The 18,480-nt window shown below is 34.6% G+C and overlaps 1 protein-coding gene across 2 annotated transcripts in view; it reads right to left on the reverse strand.

Annotated features, from left to right (window-relative positions):
- LOC125075084 (anoctamin-4-like) overlaps window positions 1–18,480 on the reverse strand; it is a 42,020-nt gene that overhangs the window by 10,355 nt on the left and 13,185 nt on the right. For both annotated transcript variants that reach the window (XM_047686689.1, XM_047686690.1), the window contains exons 2-16: window positions 13,485–13,766; window positions 11,689–11,813; window positions 10,488–10,631; window positions 7,592–7,747; window positions 6,902–7,087; window positions 6,045–6,179; window positions 5,633–5,809; window positions 5,142–5,293; window positions 4,787–4,889; window positions 4,130–4,237; window positions 3,405–3,610; window positions 2,730–2,896; window positions 2,081–2,157; window positions 1,279–1,419; window positions 97–261 (exon numbers count right to left, since the gene is read on the reverse strand). In XM_047686689.1, coding sequence (XP_047542645.1) covers window positions 97–261; window positions 1,279–1,419; window positions 2,081–2,157; window positions 2,730–2,896; window positions 3,405–3,610; window positions 4,130–4,237; window positions 4,787–4,889; window positions 5,142–5,293; window positions 5,633–5,809; window positions 6,045–6,179; window positions 6,902–7,087; window positions 7,592–7,747; window positions 10,488–10,631; window positions 11,689–11,813; window positions 13,485–13,758 — 2,316 coding nt within the window. In that variant the 5' untranslated portion in view covers window positions 13,759–13,766. The remainder of the gene's footprint in view (window positions 1–96; window positions 262–1,278; window positions 1,420–2,080; window positions 2,158–2,729; window positions 2,897–3,404; window positions 3,611–4,129; window positions 4,238–4,786; window positions 4,890–5,141; window positions 5,294–5,632; window positions 5,810–6,044; window positions 6,180–6,901; window positions 7,088–7,591; window positions 7,748–10,487; window positions 10,632–11,688; window positions 11,814–13,484; window positions 13,767–18,480) is intronic.

Consider the following 18,480-nt stretch of genomic DNA (forward strand, 5'->3'; position numbering starts at 1 on the left):
AGATTATATGATGAGTACCTACCCAGACGGGTTTGCACAAAACGCTACCACCAAGGGAATAAATATTATATGTATGCGAATAAAATTTGAACTTACCCGAGTCAGAATCATAATAATGATCAAGTTGATGAGCGCCGCTGTCATGGCGGTGAATATTTTCGCGTGCCTCTTTAAGAAGAAGCCGCTGCCACCGTAGATAACTGATACCATCGATATTCTATATATGATCGTACCCAGCACCGCTCCCATCACTATGGTTATCTATAAGAGTATTATATATTAAGCAAGCTTTAATGTTTAGAAAGGACCTATGTTCATTTTACACTTAAAGACCAACCTCTAAGACGTAAATAAAGCCGCGGGCGATAACTATTATGTTCTACGAGTACGTTACAGTCGAGATTACTTGCTCTCTTTCTTGCTTGCGGTGAAGGAAAACATCGTAAGGAAATCATCGGATTGGACACCCCACTGGATCGACGTGGTCGTATAAGAATCCATTATTATCAAGAGGAAAAGATCAGACCATTTACAAGCTGTTACGTTACGTAATCTCGTTTTAAGACTCCTTTTCTTCTTAAAGGATTAGGAGCATATACCATGACGCTACTCCTTACTTGTTTATTAAAAACATATTATGTTAGTTTTTTTTTTTTCAATACTAGCAGATTTCTTCTATAGTCCAAATCTCAGTGGTCTAGCATTTTGGACTTTGTGCCCTTTAGTATAGATTCGCTTTTTCTTTGCAGTGTACCCTCTCGTCTACTACTGTTCTTCGATCACGTGTTATGGGAGGGTCAGGTGTACAGCGTATTTGTTAAGTCATTATTCGCTTAGCCATTTTAGCATGACTGAATAACAGACATACAAACAGACACATTTTACATATTTATTGTATAACCTATTCCAATGAAAGTAGGAATAAAGATAAACAAACCTTAGATTTACGTATTTCATGCGATTCGCTAATAACTCAGCTATATTGTGCACTACTGAGAGTTTATGATTAATATATCTTTATTTATAATACAACTACTATACTTAACTATTACACTTAACTACTTATGTCCACTCTAATTTTCCTTCCAAAATTCCGATAACAGTTTCGTCAACGTTCAAAAAATTTCGCAAATCCATAGTGAATATCACAGATTAATGAAGCTCTCGACCAATGATATCGCGTCAATTTGCTGTCAGATGTTGTTTATTTGGCGTTTTTCTGTTATGATTGGAATAGAATATACTTAATTAATTAATAGATTAATAAATAAAGAATACCATAAACAGAACAGCTGAACTTGTCGCGACATATCTCATGGTCTTCTGCCAAGCGGGGAGATAGGGTTCCTTTTCCCTGGTCACTGGGTTAGTTCGGAATGTCTTCACTGATGTCTCGAATTCTGGACGTGGATCTTCATCCTGTAATTATATTACGTATGACTTTATGTTATCATGTAATTAATATGTAAGTTCTGTTTAATGACTTTTTAATTGAAATTGGATATGGTTTTATCTAAACTTCAAACTACCCTTTTTTAATCTCGTTGGAAAAAGGTCACAGAGAGGTTACCTTGTCTTCGCAACGCTTACGGGGTTTGTAAACTACCCTGTTAACTATGCTGTTTGATTAGTGGTTGAAAATCAGTAAGTGGTTCAATATAGAAGCATTAGACTTACTTATTAACTGTCAAAAATATTTACCACTTTCTTGGAAAGAACCACCACGCACCTTATATAAGCCGGTGAAAAAAAAATCTACGGGACACTTTTTAAAAAACGCTACGACTTAACGTACAGGGATATCAGAATCCAGACCATAAGTGAAAAAATGAAAGGTAAACACGAAAACAAATATTTACCATCATTGTTATTCGAATTGATTTTTTAAAGGAAATCTGCGTATTTAAATTGATCTATGACTTTTGGAAAACAGACAAATCAATTTAAATGCACACAGCGCTTTTAAGGTGTTGTTTATTGTCAACTGTTTATTGCTGTAGTCTAGTCCATTACCAACTGCCAGGTGACAGACATGTATTCTGTCAGCGGCCGGAGTTCAGCGATGCTGAATGATACTCACTTGATCGACGCCTCCCAAATCCCACTCCCAACGCAAAATCGATTGTTTCCTTTTCCAAAGTTCAAGAAACGTTGTTGCTGCAAAATTTGGACATATAGATTAAATATACAATACAGATAACGATGGAGAAAAGGCAAGATGAAAAAATACTTCTTATAACGAAATACTATATTAAACAGATTAGTAAGACGAGTTTTCTTATTATTTCAGAAACTGAAATTCACTATTTAGGTGAAAAATCTACTGTGCATGCAGGTTGTGTGTGCACGGCCGGATTTAAGGGTGGGCAACCAGGGCAACTCGCCTGGTGCCTCCATAATAAAAGTTCCGACGAGTTAAGAATTTTAATTTAATATATGTTTAGATATCTGGATATACTCAAATTATAATAATATTAATTATTATTGTTTTAAAAGACACTGATACAAAGATTAAATAAATTATTAATCAAATTAATTTAATGGTAAAATAATAATCAGGGGCCTCCACTCCTCAGTTGCCCAGGGTCTCCAGAGTCTCCAAATCCGGTCCTGCACATTAAACTTAAGACAAAAAAACATACTATATTTAGTTTGACATAGTCTACTTTATTGATATGTAACGTATGCCACAAAATAATTACGATAAAAACAATATAATGTATACTTACCCCAAAACGACATAAATATTGCAAAGAACACGGTCGCTGGATTGTCGAATAAGTACGTCAGTTTGGCAAAGAGACAAGAGTCGGAGAGGCTTTGGTACTGGCACGCCTTGTCGCAGAGCGGACACAGTGTCGTGTTCCCTGGGCCGGTTATATCACATATTTCTTTGCTAAAAATTAAATCGTAATTGACTTTTACCTTACCTTTGGTAAGTTTCAGTGACGTGAAGTGTGGACAGTTAGGGCTCAAAAGTCTGTACACGATACCTCTGCTTAATAGATAATGAATCTAGATTGATATTATCTGCTAATGATCTGTGAACTAATATTTAGAACCAAACGTTGGAAATATTAAATTGAGGTTCCTAGTTGTAGTAGATTGCGATTGTAGTACCGATTTTTTAAAATAGAGTATTTTTTGTCAATTTTTACTTAAGTTATTTTTTAGGCTTTCTGAGTCTCCTATAATTTACCAGTTACCTGTATACTTCATGTTGACATTTGATTTTACCAATATTATATCATTGAATATATAATTTTTAATAAGTTTTGTGACCTGTTACGAAAATCAATATGTAAATTAACTGTTAGTTCTTTTATCTATTGTTAATATGAAATGAAATAAAGGAGGGAAGGGAGACTGGTGAGTCAATTATATTATACATAAATGAAACTTACCTGGGAATGTTATCGCTGGAGTTCATGCTGGCCAGGCCGTATAAAAAGCACAGGGTACCGACGATCGCCGGCGCGTACAACATCTTCGTATAAAAGCCGAGCCAACAGAAGTATAACGCGATTTTCTCGCCGAAGTATCGTCTGATAAGCCATAGCGGTTGCTTTTTATACCATTTGCAAGGACGTGCCCACTCTAAGTATAGTAACTGAGAAAAGAATAAAACACAGATCTAAAAACGATCTAAAAAGACCATACTACACTTTAGTGTTATTAGTTTATCGTTTACATATTTTATGTATAATTGTACGTATAATTCTGCTTTTTAACAGGGCATCTCTTAAACAGACATTTAAAAATTAACAGCCCATGAATTTGCAACTTATGGATTAAAGCTTAGTCTTCTTTTTTTGGTTTTAGCTTTGGACCTTATTCCACAGGTGTTATTTTTTGTGAATATTGCCACACGCAGGTTTTGTCAAGATGCGAGCACGCGATGAAGATATTTACAAACTGCATAAAAATATTTTAATGTAAAATTGACATTGAATTCTGCGCCTGAACAAGGTCGTGTTGGATAGAGCATCTCTATTCAAATCAAATTAAGATGATATATTTGTCCGGTAGTGAAATATTCCCAGAATTAGAAGCTGCTTTAGAAGTAGATGATGTCGTGGAACAACGTTTCTTTGTCAAGTTTTGTCATTGTAGTCAGAAATCAACTCACCCTTCGATCCGTCTGCATCTTGTCTTCCATATCCAAGTCGTATCTGCCTTCGTGTAGAGGAAAACAAGCTAAATATGTTCCGTCATTAAGTAGCCTTCGGATACCCATCTGTAAAATTATCAAAACAATATTATGAACGTCAAAAACTTTCTTTTTGCCAAATAAACTTTATTCTCATACGAATTACAGTATTTCACTAAAAAGACAAAATTATATATACAATTTAAACTGTGCAAGCAAAAGTATCAACGATTTTATAACAAAAATATAATATAAAGATATTCTGGGTAGCGTCAAAACAGTTTAAAGGCACTAAGCAACAAATAGGAGCCATGATCTCATAAAATAGATATACAAAGATTTAATCATTCATATTTAATAAATAAAAAAAGTTCATTGATAATACATTTCCATGGCGAGTTCAACCCTTACGTTAGGTAGGGTAAGGTAAGTGTTATTAATATTGGTGGGAACTTGATTAGTTTATATATTATTGTCTTTTAATATTACGCCAACGGGCAGGAGGCTCACCTGATGGAAAGTGACTACCACCGCCCATGGACATCTGCAACACCGAGGGACTTGCAAGTGCGTTGCCGGCCTTTAAGAAAGGTCTAGGCTCTTTTTTTAGTGTTTGCTTCCCGAAAATTAACCTACCTTAATCTCGTTGTTGTCGTATCGAACCCTGAGGAGTATTTGCATAACGAGGTAACTGCGCTGCGCGGGCGAGAACTGCGTGTATCTGTCTTTTACTAAAAATCTGGAAGAAAATTTTTAGTACAATTTTTGTAACATAAGACATAATTAATTACATACAATTATTTTAAAATGTTAATAATATTATATTGTCAGCTATATCTTGTATTTACTAAAATATATCAATGAAAAATACCTTAAAAGTTAATAGAAATTTCAAATCAACTAGTTTATTCCATCAAACTTACCGGATACCGGATACCGGGGGAAGCATGGATAGAACTTAAAAGTCTGAAGGTCATTTAAGTATACTTACTGTTCTTCCCTCTTCACACCTTGCTTTTCAGTGGACGTGTAAAACGAGGGTTCCGGTTCGATTCTCGTGTGCTCATATTCGTAGAGGTCCTTCCATTTTCTTCGCCATTTTGTGTACCATGTTTTGTCTCTTTCGGCTTGTGCTTCGTCGCTCTGAGGAGTAGAATACCAAACATTTATCCACATAAAATATATTTAGCTAACATGATTTTGTATTTTTGTGAAATGTTAAAAGAGAGTAACTACTGAGTTTTTTGCTGGTTCTTCTCGGTAGTATTTGCATTCCGAACCGGTGGTAGCTTCACTTAATATAGTTTAGTATTAATACTAATATTTAAAATACCTATTTTCTAGATATATGAGCAATGGCCTAGTATAGAACACGTGGATCGTAGATACATCTATCTACTTTATTGATACCAAAATTATCATTCAATATAAGAGATATATATTATTTACTTAATAAATAAAATCTCATGTATCACAACTCACCCACGCTCTAACCGAAATGGTGATGAATCTCTTCGTCGGCAATTTCATTCCAATCACTTCAGCCAGCCTCATTTCAGTCTTCCACGGTATGTGGATCTTAAGGAACCAAGTCTTCCCGTCGAAGGATAGGCATTTGTTTTCTAATTCTAATTCCAGTCCTTCCTTTACTAAATTTTCCTGGAAAAATATCGTGATGAAGGAACTCCTTTTTAAACCTTTGAATTTGGAGTCGTGAATGACGGAAAATATTCTGACTGATCTTCTTGTTATTTCTGGTCACTAGAACATTACTATACATCGAAACTGGTGATACCTATAATCTTGGAAAATGTAGATTCAAAATCTTGTAAGAGGCTACTTACATTGAGTAAATTTTAGTTATTAAAAATGTTTTTTATTTCCGATAACGTACCTGAAAAGTTCTCCTGTGATCTCTCTTCTTGGCTTCTGCTTCGGTCATCACCCCGAAGTCCTCTTCCTCGTACGCCAGAACCATATCTATGCGACGTCTACCATCTCGGAACATGAGTGAGTCAGGATCTAAGCCCTTGAAGGTAAAAAATATATTGATTGATAGCTAACTAATGCCTGATGACTGAGAGGACCAGACTGGGAGAAGTGGAAAGAAATAGAAGGGGGAATAATGGGGAGGCCTATATTATAGAAGCAAATATTAGTGTGATGATTAATTTAGTAAAAAAGTTGTAAGCTATTAAGTACTTAACCTTTTTTTTAAATATATATTGTTGGACCTGATGGTAAGTGATCACGACTACAAATAGACATTGGTGATGTAAGAAATATTAACCATTCCTTAAATCGTCAAAGTGTCACCAACGTTGGGAGCTAAGATGTCATGTCCCTTGATTGTGTCTATTCAAACTAGAATAAACCCCTTTTTTGCGTTGGAAGAACGCATTACGCGTTTCTCCCACGTGAAGTGGGTGAGTATGTGGGATTCGCCTGTGACTGTGTGGATTTCCAAGATGACTAGTACACCGAATATGCCGGGCGCCACGGGATCGCTTTCGCATGCTACCGTGACGGTTCCTCTTAAGCCCTTCACAAAGTCAACAGCTTTGATAAAGAATTCTTATTCCAAAAGTTTCGTCTGTGTATTTTTGACTGTTAGTAAATATTCTTAAATACATAGAAAATGACTAGACTTCGATACTAATACGTATACGATATGACAATTTGTATTTACACGTAGGCAGGAAGCCTGCCAGTTTTTGCTTAAATTATAAATATGAAAAATACGATAAATACCTCTGCACTCGTTTCACCGATATTATCCTTTTCATTATTATTATTTGGTTCAGAAGGGTTCTGGGTAAACGAATCATGCGCCGAGCTGTGCGCAGTTGAGTTGTGCGCAGAATTGTTCGGCACGGAGTTTGGAACAGAAGGTTTCCTTTCTTCTGGGTAATTTGAGTTTTGGCTGTTCGATGTTGACTGTAAATAAAAAAAGGAAGTTAAAGATTATTTACACGCAATAGAATTTACGTTTTTCTCACGATGGATTTGACGTTATGCGAAATTGAGCATACATTAACAGCCTGTAAATTTCCCACTGCTGGGCTAAGGCCTCCTCTCCCTTTGAGGAGAAGATTTTTGGAGCATATTTCACTACGCTTCTCTAATGCGGCTTGGTGGAACACATATGTGGCAGAATTTCGTTGAAATTAGACACATGCAGGTTCACGATGTTTTCCTTCACCGCCGAGCACGAGATGAATTATAAACACAAATTAAGCACATGAAAATTCAGTGGTACTTGTCTGGGTTTGAACCCGAAATCATCGGTTAAGATGCACGCGTTCTAACCATTATATTCTTTTCAAATTATTTAAGTTAAAGCCTTAAGTTAAAACTTGTCACAAAACATAAAATAAAAAATATACAATAAATAAACTTCAAAATTAATATTTTTACAAAATAATTATAATCGTTACTTACCTGAAAACTGGGTAACGGCGTGCCAGGTAAGGCGAGCGTTTCTCGTTTATTGAAAGCCCCAGCCGCAGACGTGACGTTTCTCACTAACCTCCAACTCATTCTGGCTCTCCGTTCTTCTGAACTGTCTCTAGATCTTAAGTCTTCTCGTAGATGTATCTGGAGATCATCAATCCGTTTAAGAAAAAAAGAATCTTATTTACGATCAAATAAAATTGATGAAATTGACTCAGTTTTTTAAGTTGATTTACATTTTAATGTGGTTTTGTGCTGTGATGACTTAACAAGATACAATACTAAAAAAATTTAATATTTATCATTGGAAAATAAGGTCATTAGTCGAATAGTACTTAAGGTAAGTATCTATTACAATTTCAATAAGAAAGAATCCCTTGGAACAAATAAGAATAATAGTTTATACGTATTGAAGGATGATGAGGGATTTGTTTAGAGAGCACCATCGGATATATATATAAAAAAGGTTTCTTAAGGTTCAAAGTCGCATGTACGAGTATGTGACGTAAAACCTTCTGAATACGACTTTAATGGTCGTTACACGCTACTCAAAAGCGATCAATTAATGGTGTACTATAAAAAATCCTTAAATATAAGAACCAGAGATAAGCCAGTGTAATTACAGGAATGAGGAACCTTTTATTTGAAGAGGAGATAGCATCAACAAGTAAGGAAAATTACATCTTCAAAACCGCAATACGTAGAGTGATGGACTGTGGAATCGATTACATGGTGGAGGAGATTTGAACCGTGAAGATCAGAGATAAGCCAGGGTAATGAGAACAGGAATGAGGAACCTTTTATTTGAAGAGGAGATAGCATCAACAAGTAAAGAGAATTACATCTTCAAAATGGCAATACGTAGAGTGATGGACTGTGGAATCGATTACGTGGTGGAGGAGATTTGAACCGTGAAGATCATCGAATAACACTTAAGCAATGATAGTTAAAGTTTGCTTGAATACATTTACTGCTTATTTAGTTGTGTGTGTGTGTATTACAGTCATATTTAAATTGAAAGATGTACAAACTTTGTTTTTTTTCGTTTTGCTCATTTTTCGTTTGTGTTTTGTATTTTTTTTTTAAATCTTTTGTTGTCGTTTCAAGCAAAAGTAATTAATCGTTCAACTAGGATGTAGTGTTTGCTTTTAAATGATTTTATTATATATTTTAAAAGATTATTTATGGATGTATATAATTGTATGTCCATGTTAGAATGATAATGGTAAAAATCATAAATAAAAAAAAAATAAACAAATAAATAGCAATGAAGTAAAACAGAGGCACGGATCTTTGTTGACCCTTAGACAGAGAGAGAGCACGCTTGGTGCACAGTGCACTGATAGTAAATCTGACCATGTGCTGTGCTGTTGTATAACCAATACTTATAAAAATATATTGTGTAAAATCTCCTTAGACATCATTCCGGCTACATTTATATAATTAATTTATAGAAGGATCATACATACAACCATACATACAAATTTAATTACTGTAAATTTCGCACAGCTGGGCTAAGGCCTCTTCTCTCTTTTAGGAGAAGGTTTGGAGCATATTCCACCACGCGGATACACATGTGGCAGAATTTCGTTGAAATTAGACACATGCAGGTTTCCTCACGATGTTTTCCTTCACCGCCGAGATCAAGATGAATTATAAACACAAATTAAGCACATGAAAATTCAGTGGCGCTTGTTGTCGCGTTATAACCATAGGGCCATCTCGGCTATAGAACGATCACAAAACAGCAATAGGATTTTAAAATATTAAACCTGATTATTGGTCTTCTTTAAACGGACATTCTGAAAATAGCAATAAAAGGTTATTATAAAAGACATCTCCATCAGTATTCAATAAATAGGTTAAATGTTTTGGTCCGATTGAGTTTTCGATACGTATTTTTATTATTGTTATTTATTTGTTGTTATAAACCTCTGTACATATAGTCCTGGGTTGAAAAATTGAAGCCAGACCAATTTGAAAGCTATTTCGTTTTTCCGTCGAGAATTTCTCAGTAATATCCCGAAGTTTGATAGGCTTTTACAGTTCCATGCCTCGGAAAGTACAGAGATTATTGGAACTCTTTCCCGTCCCATCGGATTATGAGAGTGAGGTACAGAGTCAATTTGTGTTTGCGCACAAACGCCTGTACTATGACTTGTGCAGACGGCTAATCTTCTTTGGAAACGGCAACTGTAGCCGGACTCAAGCCGTAAAATTAACTATATGAAGTGTACGGAAGCAGATATATCCCAATAAGATACCTAGTTACGTAGTCAGTGTTTTCACTTTGACTCATTTCTATCGAGTTAGTGGCAGTTCATATCCTCTGATATTATACACAAACAAACAAACACAGTCAATGGTTTCTTTAGCCATTAACTAAAACCTAACAATGTTCTGCTAATATAACATTTCGCAATAGGAATATTTTAACTTTCCCTGATAAAGTACTTATTGGAATCCACGTGGTAAAATAATAAATTTTCAAATCAAAGGTCATAGACGGGTCATATTTTTTTCGGTATACAAAAGGCTAAGCTTTATAATATATATACTAAATGTATAACTGAAATATAGTTAGCAAAAGTTTCAGGAACAGTAAAAGTTCTCTTTTCCTTACGGTACTCCGCCCCCGTATGTAACGACGTAAAGAGATCTGATGGTATAGACTTAAACCCTTTTGTAATAAAATAGCTACCAAACCCATTGCAAATATTTTTTTCAGATTGGGTTGATAGGTTGATTAGCTCGTTCGATGAATTAATGTAAAACCAACAATAAAAAAAAAACAAATAATTACAATTTATCGAAATCTTAATTTAATCTTAAATGTAAAACTTAAGCGGATTTACTAAAATACTTTGCTTAAAACACTTGATACCTTGTTAGCGGGACTCTCCATGATATCTGCAAGAGATGTTCCAAAAGCTGAATCCGGAGCGAGACTGTCAGTAGATCTCCAAGCTGATCGGTCGGTTGGGGTGCTGGGTAGAGCGGAGTCGTGGCTTTGGCGACGTGTTCGTATCTACACCCGAAACGAAACGGAAAATTGTAGGTTGGACTGTAAGGAGTTCCTATTCACCTAATGGTCAGCTCAGACCAGGAGCAGAATCTGAATGGTGTAAGAAAATACAACATAATAATTATTACAGAACTGCGTCTTTAGTTTAGTGGCTATGTAATAGGCTATTTGACTGGTTTTTCAATCAATTTTATATTATTTAGTAGAGGTTAAGGAACCCAGTAAAAGTTGTTTTTTTTTTAATTCTATTACATATTTGCTGAAAAATATAAAATAAAAAAATCCATATTTAAATAGCGCGCGAACGCTACTTTGACAATATGGCGCTGCAATTTGGTCGGTGACGTCACTTGCCTGTATTGTAATTTGTGGCCCATATAATCCACATACAGTAGGCAAACGAGGTTAACAAGCAAGTCACGTCATCATAAGCCCGACCAATCAAGAGCGTTTTGTATCACGTGACAAACGGCTAAAAAAATGCATTTTCTTTATGGATTTTTGAATAAACTAATTATTATTTTCAATTTTCGTTAATAAATAACCATTTTTAAACTCGAAATATATACTGATTACAATAATGGACACTTTATTCTTCGTATTGTCAAATAGCCTATTAGGTATATCCTGGTTTCAAATGTCTAGGTCAGGCTCGTTAAAATTGTTAAGTATTCTTTTGTTCAAGAAATTCTCAGATAGTTCGATGTTGGTGTGCCATTATCAGCACATTGATGCTGTAAGATATAAAAAAAAAAAACAATATAAAAAAGTCGGAAAAATTGACTACCTAGTCAGTGGGTACTATCCATAAACATTGAAACCGTAAGATTTGCACCAACAACTTCATCGCTAATGCGCTATTAACCTTGGGAACTGATGATGCTATATCCCTTCTGCCTTACACTGACCCTCACCCTTCAAACTGGAATACTAAACATTGCTACTTGGTAAAGTATGATGAGTTGATGTTACCTACCTTTTTGGAATCACAAATTCGTACATCTACATGATATAACCTTTTGTATTTTTCTAAAGCAATAATTCCAAGGACAAAGCTTACGTGATCGTTGACAGCTTCATCAGATGTACTGAGCTCCGTTCTAGTAGTTGAAGATGAACTGGCTATGTCGTTCCACGCGTTGTAGTTAGTTATGCCAGCTGTTGGTGGCTCTGAGCTGGTACCATCTGGAATTACAAGAACAAAATAATACTAGCAGGGAATTTTTATTTAAATTTAGCTTTTAAATCTTCATAGACGTAATGTAACGCAACAGCCTTTAAATGTCCCATTATTGGGATCAGATCATTATTGTTTCAATGCAAATTGGTTGATGTGGCAGATTTTTATTAGAATTAGACACGTGGATGTTTCCTCGCGATGTTCACCTTCACCAGATATAACATAAACACAAGATGTGTTTATTATAAAAACAAATTAAGCACATGAACATTCAGCGGTGCTCCGTGTTTGAACTTGCAATCATCGGTTAAGATGCACGCGTTCTAACCACTGGGCCATCTCGGCTCTAGACGTGACGCGTGTGGTATTTTGATTGAGCTTAGTAGTTTGATGTGCCTGCATGTACTTTCCCATGCTGTATTAAAGTTATTATTTAATAGCTAAGTGCCAGTTCATCCTTGACTCCTTCAAGGTTATTGTTTAATTAGATGCTGGTTTTCCAGGCCGATCTAATTAGTATTCAACTTGGCAAATTTTGATTTTATTATTTCGATACAAAATAACAAAATATATTTTCTTGATCAATTCTAATATATTTAAATATGTACTAAATACTGACTAATTAATTAACTTTCATGTAATAAAATTTCATTGAAATATTTGAGGCGAATTTTATGCGTTTATATTAAATGTCTTAAGATAAACTACTGATTTAATTAGTTGCCAAAATAAACCATTTAACAACTGTCTCACGGTGATATCCTTTTTCTATATATATATCCTTTAAAGTCATCATATATTGTTATAATAAATTAGCAGTATTTGTCAAACCCACAGCTGGGCGAAGGCTTTAATCATCCTCAAACGTGCTCTACTTGTGGAGGTTGTGTTCGATAATTTTCAGTATTTGCAGATGTGATAGATTTTTCTGTACATGTAATTTACATTCACCACCACCAACGAGATGAATTATACATGTATATCGGCATAACATACATACATTAACAATCTGTAAATTTCCCACCGCTGGACTAAGGCCTTCCTTTCCCTTTGAGAAGAAGGTTTGTAGAATATTCCAACAAACTGCTCCAATTCCGTTTGATGGATACACATATGGCAGTATTTCGTTGAAATTAGACACATGCAGGTTTCCTCACGATGTTTTTCGTCGCCACCGAGCACAAGATGAATTATAAACACAAATTAAGCACGTGAAAATTCAGTGATGCTTGTCTGGGTTTGAACCCGCAATCATCGGTTAAGATGCACGCTTTCTAACCACTGGCCCATCTCAATATCGGCGCAACAGCATATATACTTTTGTTAATGTGTTATAAATCATTTCAATTACGTTTTAAAATCATATTCTCATAAAGTGATTGCTTTGTTTATTAATTTATCTAATTATTATTAAAATTAGTTAAGTTTAATTGTAATTATTATGAATAAGTATTTCGGATGTAAACAGTAGGGTTATTAAAACAATTATCATAAGATTGCCTCATACTCTGAATGTGTGATGTCTCAAAGTGGTCTGTCATGAGTAGCCGAACAGGACAGACCTCTCTACTGTCTATTTTATCTAAATAAAGCAATTATTTTAAAGAAGTTTTACTTACTATGGAAAGTTTACGTCAGCAATTCTGACGTCATTATTTTTTAAAACAATATGGTACCTGGGAGTCCGTCATATATGCACTTTTCCTTCTTAGCTCGTCCACCATCGTCGCTGTTCCTTCTGGAAGAGTTTTCACTGTGACTCCCTTTTAAATTTTCACTTTCGAACGTAATTCGATCCAAAAGATTTCGTGTTGGCACGGAGCCAGCTGTTTGTCCGGTTTTATGACGGTTTCTGGTTAAGAGGTCGAACTGTTTTGGTGCTCGCTGATTGAGTTTTGATATAATTTTCTTGACTGTTATTTCTTCGTTTATTTCTCGGCCATCGTCCATCGTCTTTTCTGAAACGAATAGTGGAATTTTTACTATTTTTTACTGTACAAAATAACTTTAAAGTTATTTTAACTTTTAAAAGAACACAACACTTAAAAATATGTTTCTAAAAAAATACCATAACAGCACGACAGATTTGAAACATTATTAGTACCTCTACATTGTATAATAGAAATTCTCTTTCCACCGTCTGTACGTTTAGAACCTTTACTTATCGAATCACATCAAAATATACTTTATTCAAGTAGGCTTTTATAAGAATATAATTTAACAAAATATATCAAGTGAAGATTCTACCGAGAAGAGCCGGCAAAAACTTAATAGTTACTCTTTTTCAATATTTAAAAATACAAAGTCATGTTAGTTAAATACAATTATATATGTATGTAATACATCCTGCCTGGAAGTCAACAAGCATTAACTCCACGCTTTTTATCATCTATATAATCTTGTATCGAATAATATGCCTTCTTTACCAATGTATTTTTTACAATTGACTTGAATCTATGAAACGGCAAAGTTAAAAAAGTTATAATCAGAGTTCAAGAGGGAGGTTTATATGTATAATACATGCGTCTTATAATACATAGGAACTTTTATTTTTATCTTGTACTTCAAAAAAGTTTTATTAAGACCCTTTTAAAAGATTTCAACGATAGTATATGTCTATCTGTTAGGGATAACCCACAATAACCAATTTTTATCCTTTACTTTTTACGAGAAATAGTGGCTTATTTACGAAACGATTTTAACGTAGCAGCACGTAAAATACTATAAAAGTTGTTGTAGTTCCTTGTAACTTCGATAGATTTTTTTTAAAATAGTGTATTTGTGTATTTGACAATCTCCGTGGTCAGTGTGTATACCGGTTTTCATGGGTACGCCACTCCGAGGTCCCGGGTTCGATTCCCGGTCGAGTCGATGTAGAAAAAGTTCATTAGTTTTCTATGTTGTCTCGGGTCTGGGTGTTCTGGTACAGTCGTTACTTCTGATTTTCCACAACACAAGTGCTTTAGCTACTTACATTGGGATCAGAGTAATGTATGTGATGTTGGCCAATATTTATTTATTTTTATTTTTCTTAAATCTACTTCTTAAATCTCGTTCAAACCAATTTTCGGTGGAGGTTTGCATGGTAATGTACATGATATGTTTTTTTTTTAATTTTATCATTCTCATATTCAGGGGGCACATTTTCCAAATTTGGAAGTGTCTCTCTGTGATATACAGACGGACAGACAGACATGACGAATTTATAAGAGTTCCATATCGAAACTAAAGTGATATTAAATATGAATGTTTGTAAAAAAAACATATATTTTACATAATAATAAAACAGCTATTCAACAAGTCCTCTGATGTTGCGGACGTAGTCACTTCCCATCATAAGCCTCGTAACCGGAAGCCACTTCAATGTATATATCGAAAAATCAAAATGAAAATATACTTTATTCAAGTAGGCTTTTACAAGCACTTTTGAATCGTCATTTAACAAACTGTTTAAAGTAATATATAAAACCTAGTTGTCACCGGCGGCTTTACTCGCGTTCGATGTGCTAGACATAAAAATGTAACCTGTCATTGGAGTTCAAACTTCATACCGAAACACATAAAAGTTTGACCAAGACAAACAGACAGAGTAACTTACGCAACAGTAATATTGTGATAATCTCAAGCGAAGTAGGGTGAATTGGATTGTATAATATTAATAGGGCATTTGAAATGATAGGTTGGGACATATTGACCGATGTCACGATGGCCCAATCAATACCGTACGTCGCTAGAACAGCTAGCAATATTTATGTCATTAAATCAACGAGTAAGCATGTTCTTATATCGAAAACCTAGTGACATTACTCACTAAGTATCTCACTTTCGATATGTAGACGACTTATGGTGTCTTTTGGATGTTATATTTTTTACTATTATGAAATTCGTTAAAAATTATCCTGGAGATCGGTCACACTACTACCTACTGACTCCTGACACACAAAATTAATCAAAATTGGTCCAGTTATTTAAAAAAAGTTCAATAAAGTCCGTTATGTATAACAAACAATAATAAATAACATGACATTATCACTGTATGATATTACAACTGTGTTAGTAGATGAGGAGGAGGAGGCTCCTCATCAGATATTGTACTGCCAAACTGCAATACTCAGTATTTTTGTGTTCCGGTTTAAAGGGTGAGTGAGCCAGTGTAACTACAGGCACAAGGGACATAACATCTCAGCACCTAAGGTTGGTGTATCATTAGCGATGTAAGGAAAAGTTTCCTACACTGGCAATTTCAATGGGCGTCGTTGACCACATAGAATAAGGTAACAGGCTCGATGCGCCCGTTAAATAAAATGTCTAAATATTTATACAATAAGAATCATACTAGCATATTGTTTATAAAACATCTACCATTAAAGTAATGTAACACGTCAGACTTGTGAAGACGGGCGATAAAAACTCGGCAGGATACTTTTTCATTCGAGTCTGAAGGCGATTAATTCTCAAAGGCTCCAATTCAATATAACCACGCAAGACACTAACATTTATAAGAGATCAGACTTGCATAATTATATCAAAATAAATTTCACCAGTTTCCGCCGCTTGATGTGACGGGGATCAGGTGTTAGGTAGACTTTGTCTGTATGTATGCGAAATTTCATGATTTGAAAGTCGGTTTTGAGTCTTTTTTGCAGAATCATATGTTTTCACTAGTATCCACTCGTAATAACTAGTACTTTCGCTTAGGTCGCCTAGGATTCTCGCTATTAATAAAATCTACAAGTTTTTAAATGGACATGGTTATTTTTATTACTAACAGTATTTAAAACGGGATATTTACCATGTTTTTTATTTTTAATTGGCGGAGCTCGATATTTCGACATTATCTACGAATGTCTTGTTCACGAGACTCAGTCTCGTGAATAATCTCGTAAATCTACAAGTATTAAAACGATGTACCCATGTTAATTAAAAATCTTATCAATGAAATCATCCTAAGACATATACATTACAGACATGCATTGAGTGTTATATCTTATTTATTATTATAAACGAACTTACTTCAGTGCGTGCTTATTACCGAATCTCTATAAATAATTGTAAGCATATAAATTATTTATAAATAATCATTAAAGGTTATATAGCTTCTAACTATTGAGTTATATTCAATCACATAATTATATAAATGTAATGAATACTTTTTGGTTTGGCCTTTTTATAAATAAAAGTCGTAGAAGTATATTTTTGAATTTGACAAGGGAATCGTTGAACTGGGTAAGCGGAAGATAACGGATGATTGTAACAAAAACTGTGGAAAATAAATATTGTAAACGATATTAAATATTGTTAATTATTTGACGTTAATGATTATTTGAAGCTGGGTCTTCACTGTGTAGTATTTTACGGGTACTTTTGTTATGTTGTACTTTTCAATTGTCATTTTACAGAACTGTATTATGATTGTAATGTTTACATGTAAAGTCGATCTACCAATTAAATAAAATGAATACATATTATATTTAAATATCAGCTCGCTGTGAACACACACCGTCTTCACCGCGCGCCCATATTTTATATAACCTCTTTTCCCGCGCTTTCGCGTGTGTCACTCGAGATGACAGATGCATAAACACACAGACAATATATATTTTTATAAAATATAAATCTAATGCTAGTGAATATGTTATCATATATCTGTGTACACTACAATGATGTTACAATTTTTCGAAAGCCTTTTACAAAACTAGATACTTGTAAGATTACACATCATGGAAAGAAGAGATCTCATCAAGCTTCTTCAATCTCTTAGCTTATTTCGTCGGTTCTCCACAAGTCTGAGGTGTTTCCGAACTGGTGATAAAATGTTGACAATCAATAAATAAATGCAACGCTTCAATTATTAATAAAAATGATTGAATTTCTGTAGTAGGTACATGCCACAATCTGCTACTGAATGGCGTGAAAGGTTTACATAATATTCATGACCAATTTTGTATCGATGTGAAATATATGATATAACTTTGTTATCAGCGGTGATAATGAGCTGGCTCAGTGGGTAGAACACCCTCCTTCTTGACCAAAGATTATGGTTCAAAGTGCGCTGAATTTTCATGTGCTTTATGGAGTTTAAAATTCATTTCGTGCTTAGTGGTGAAGCTAAACGTCGTGAGGACACTTATAAATAATAAATAAATATTGGACAACATCACATACATTACTCTGATCCCAATGTAAGTAGCTAAAGCACTTGTGTTATGGAAATCAGAAGTAACGACGGTACCACAAACACCCAGACCCAAGACAACATAGAAAACTAATGAACTTTTTCTACATCGACTCGGCCGGGAATCGAACCCGGGACCTCGGAGTGGCGTACCCATGAAAACCGGTGTACACACTACTCGACCACGGAGGTCGTCATTTGCATGTCTTGGACGATAATCTATCATATAAATATATATCCACAGAAACGGAACGGAACCCTAAAAATATCAGCCAACTGTGCAAAGCATATTATAATTTACAAGGTTGTGCAAATTCAAGAACTCTAAGCTCTCATTTTTATAATCCGATGGGACGGAAAAAGACTTTGACTGGATTTTTTTTAAGAGCAGGACAACGGATTTTGGCAAAATCAAAATAAATCACAATCAAAATGTTCTTTATTCAAGTAGGGTCACATTTTAAACTTCGCCGTTTCATAAATTCATCTATGAAAAA

This window comes from Vanessa atalanta, chromosome 29 (genome assembly GCF_905147765.1).
Source record: "Vanessa atalanta chromosome 29, ilVanAtal1.2, whole genome shotgun sequence".
NCBI classification, from domain to species: domain Eukaryota; kingdom Metazoa; phylum Arthropoda; class Insecta; order Lepidoptera; family Nymphalidae; genus Vanessa; species Vanessa atalanta.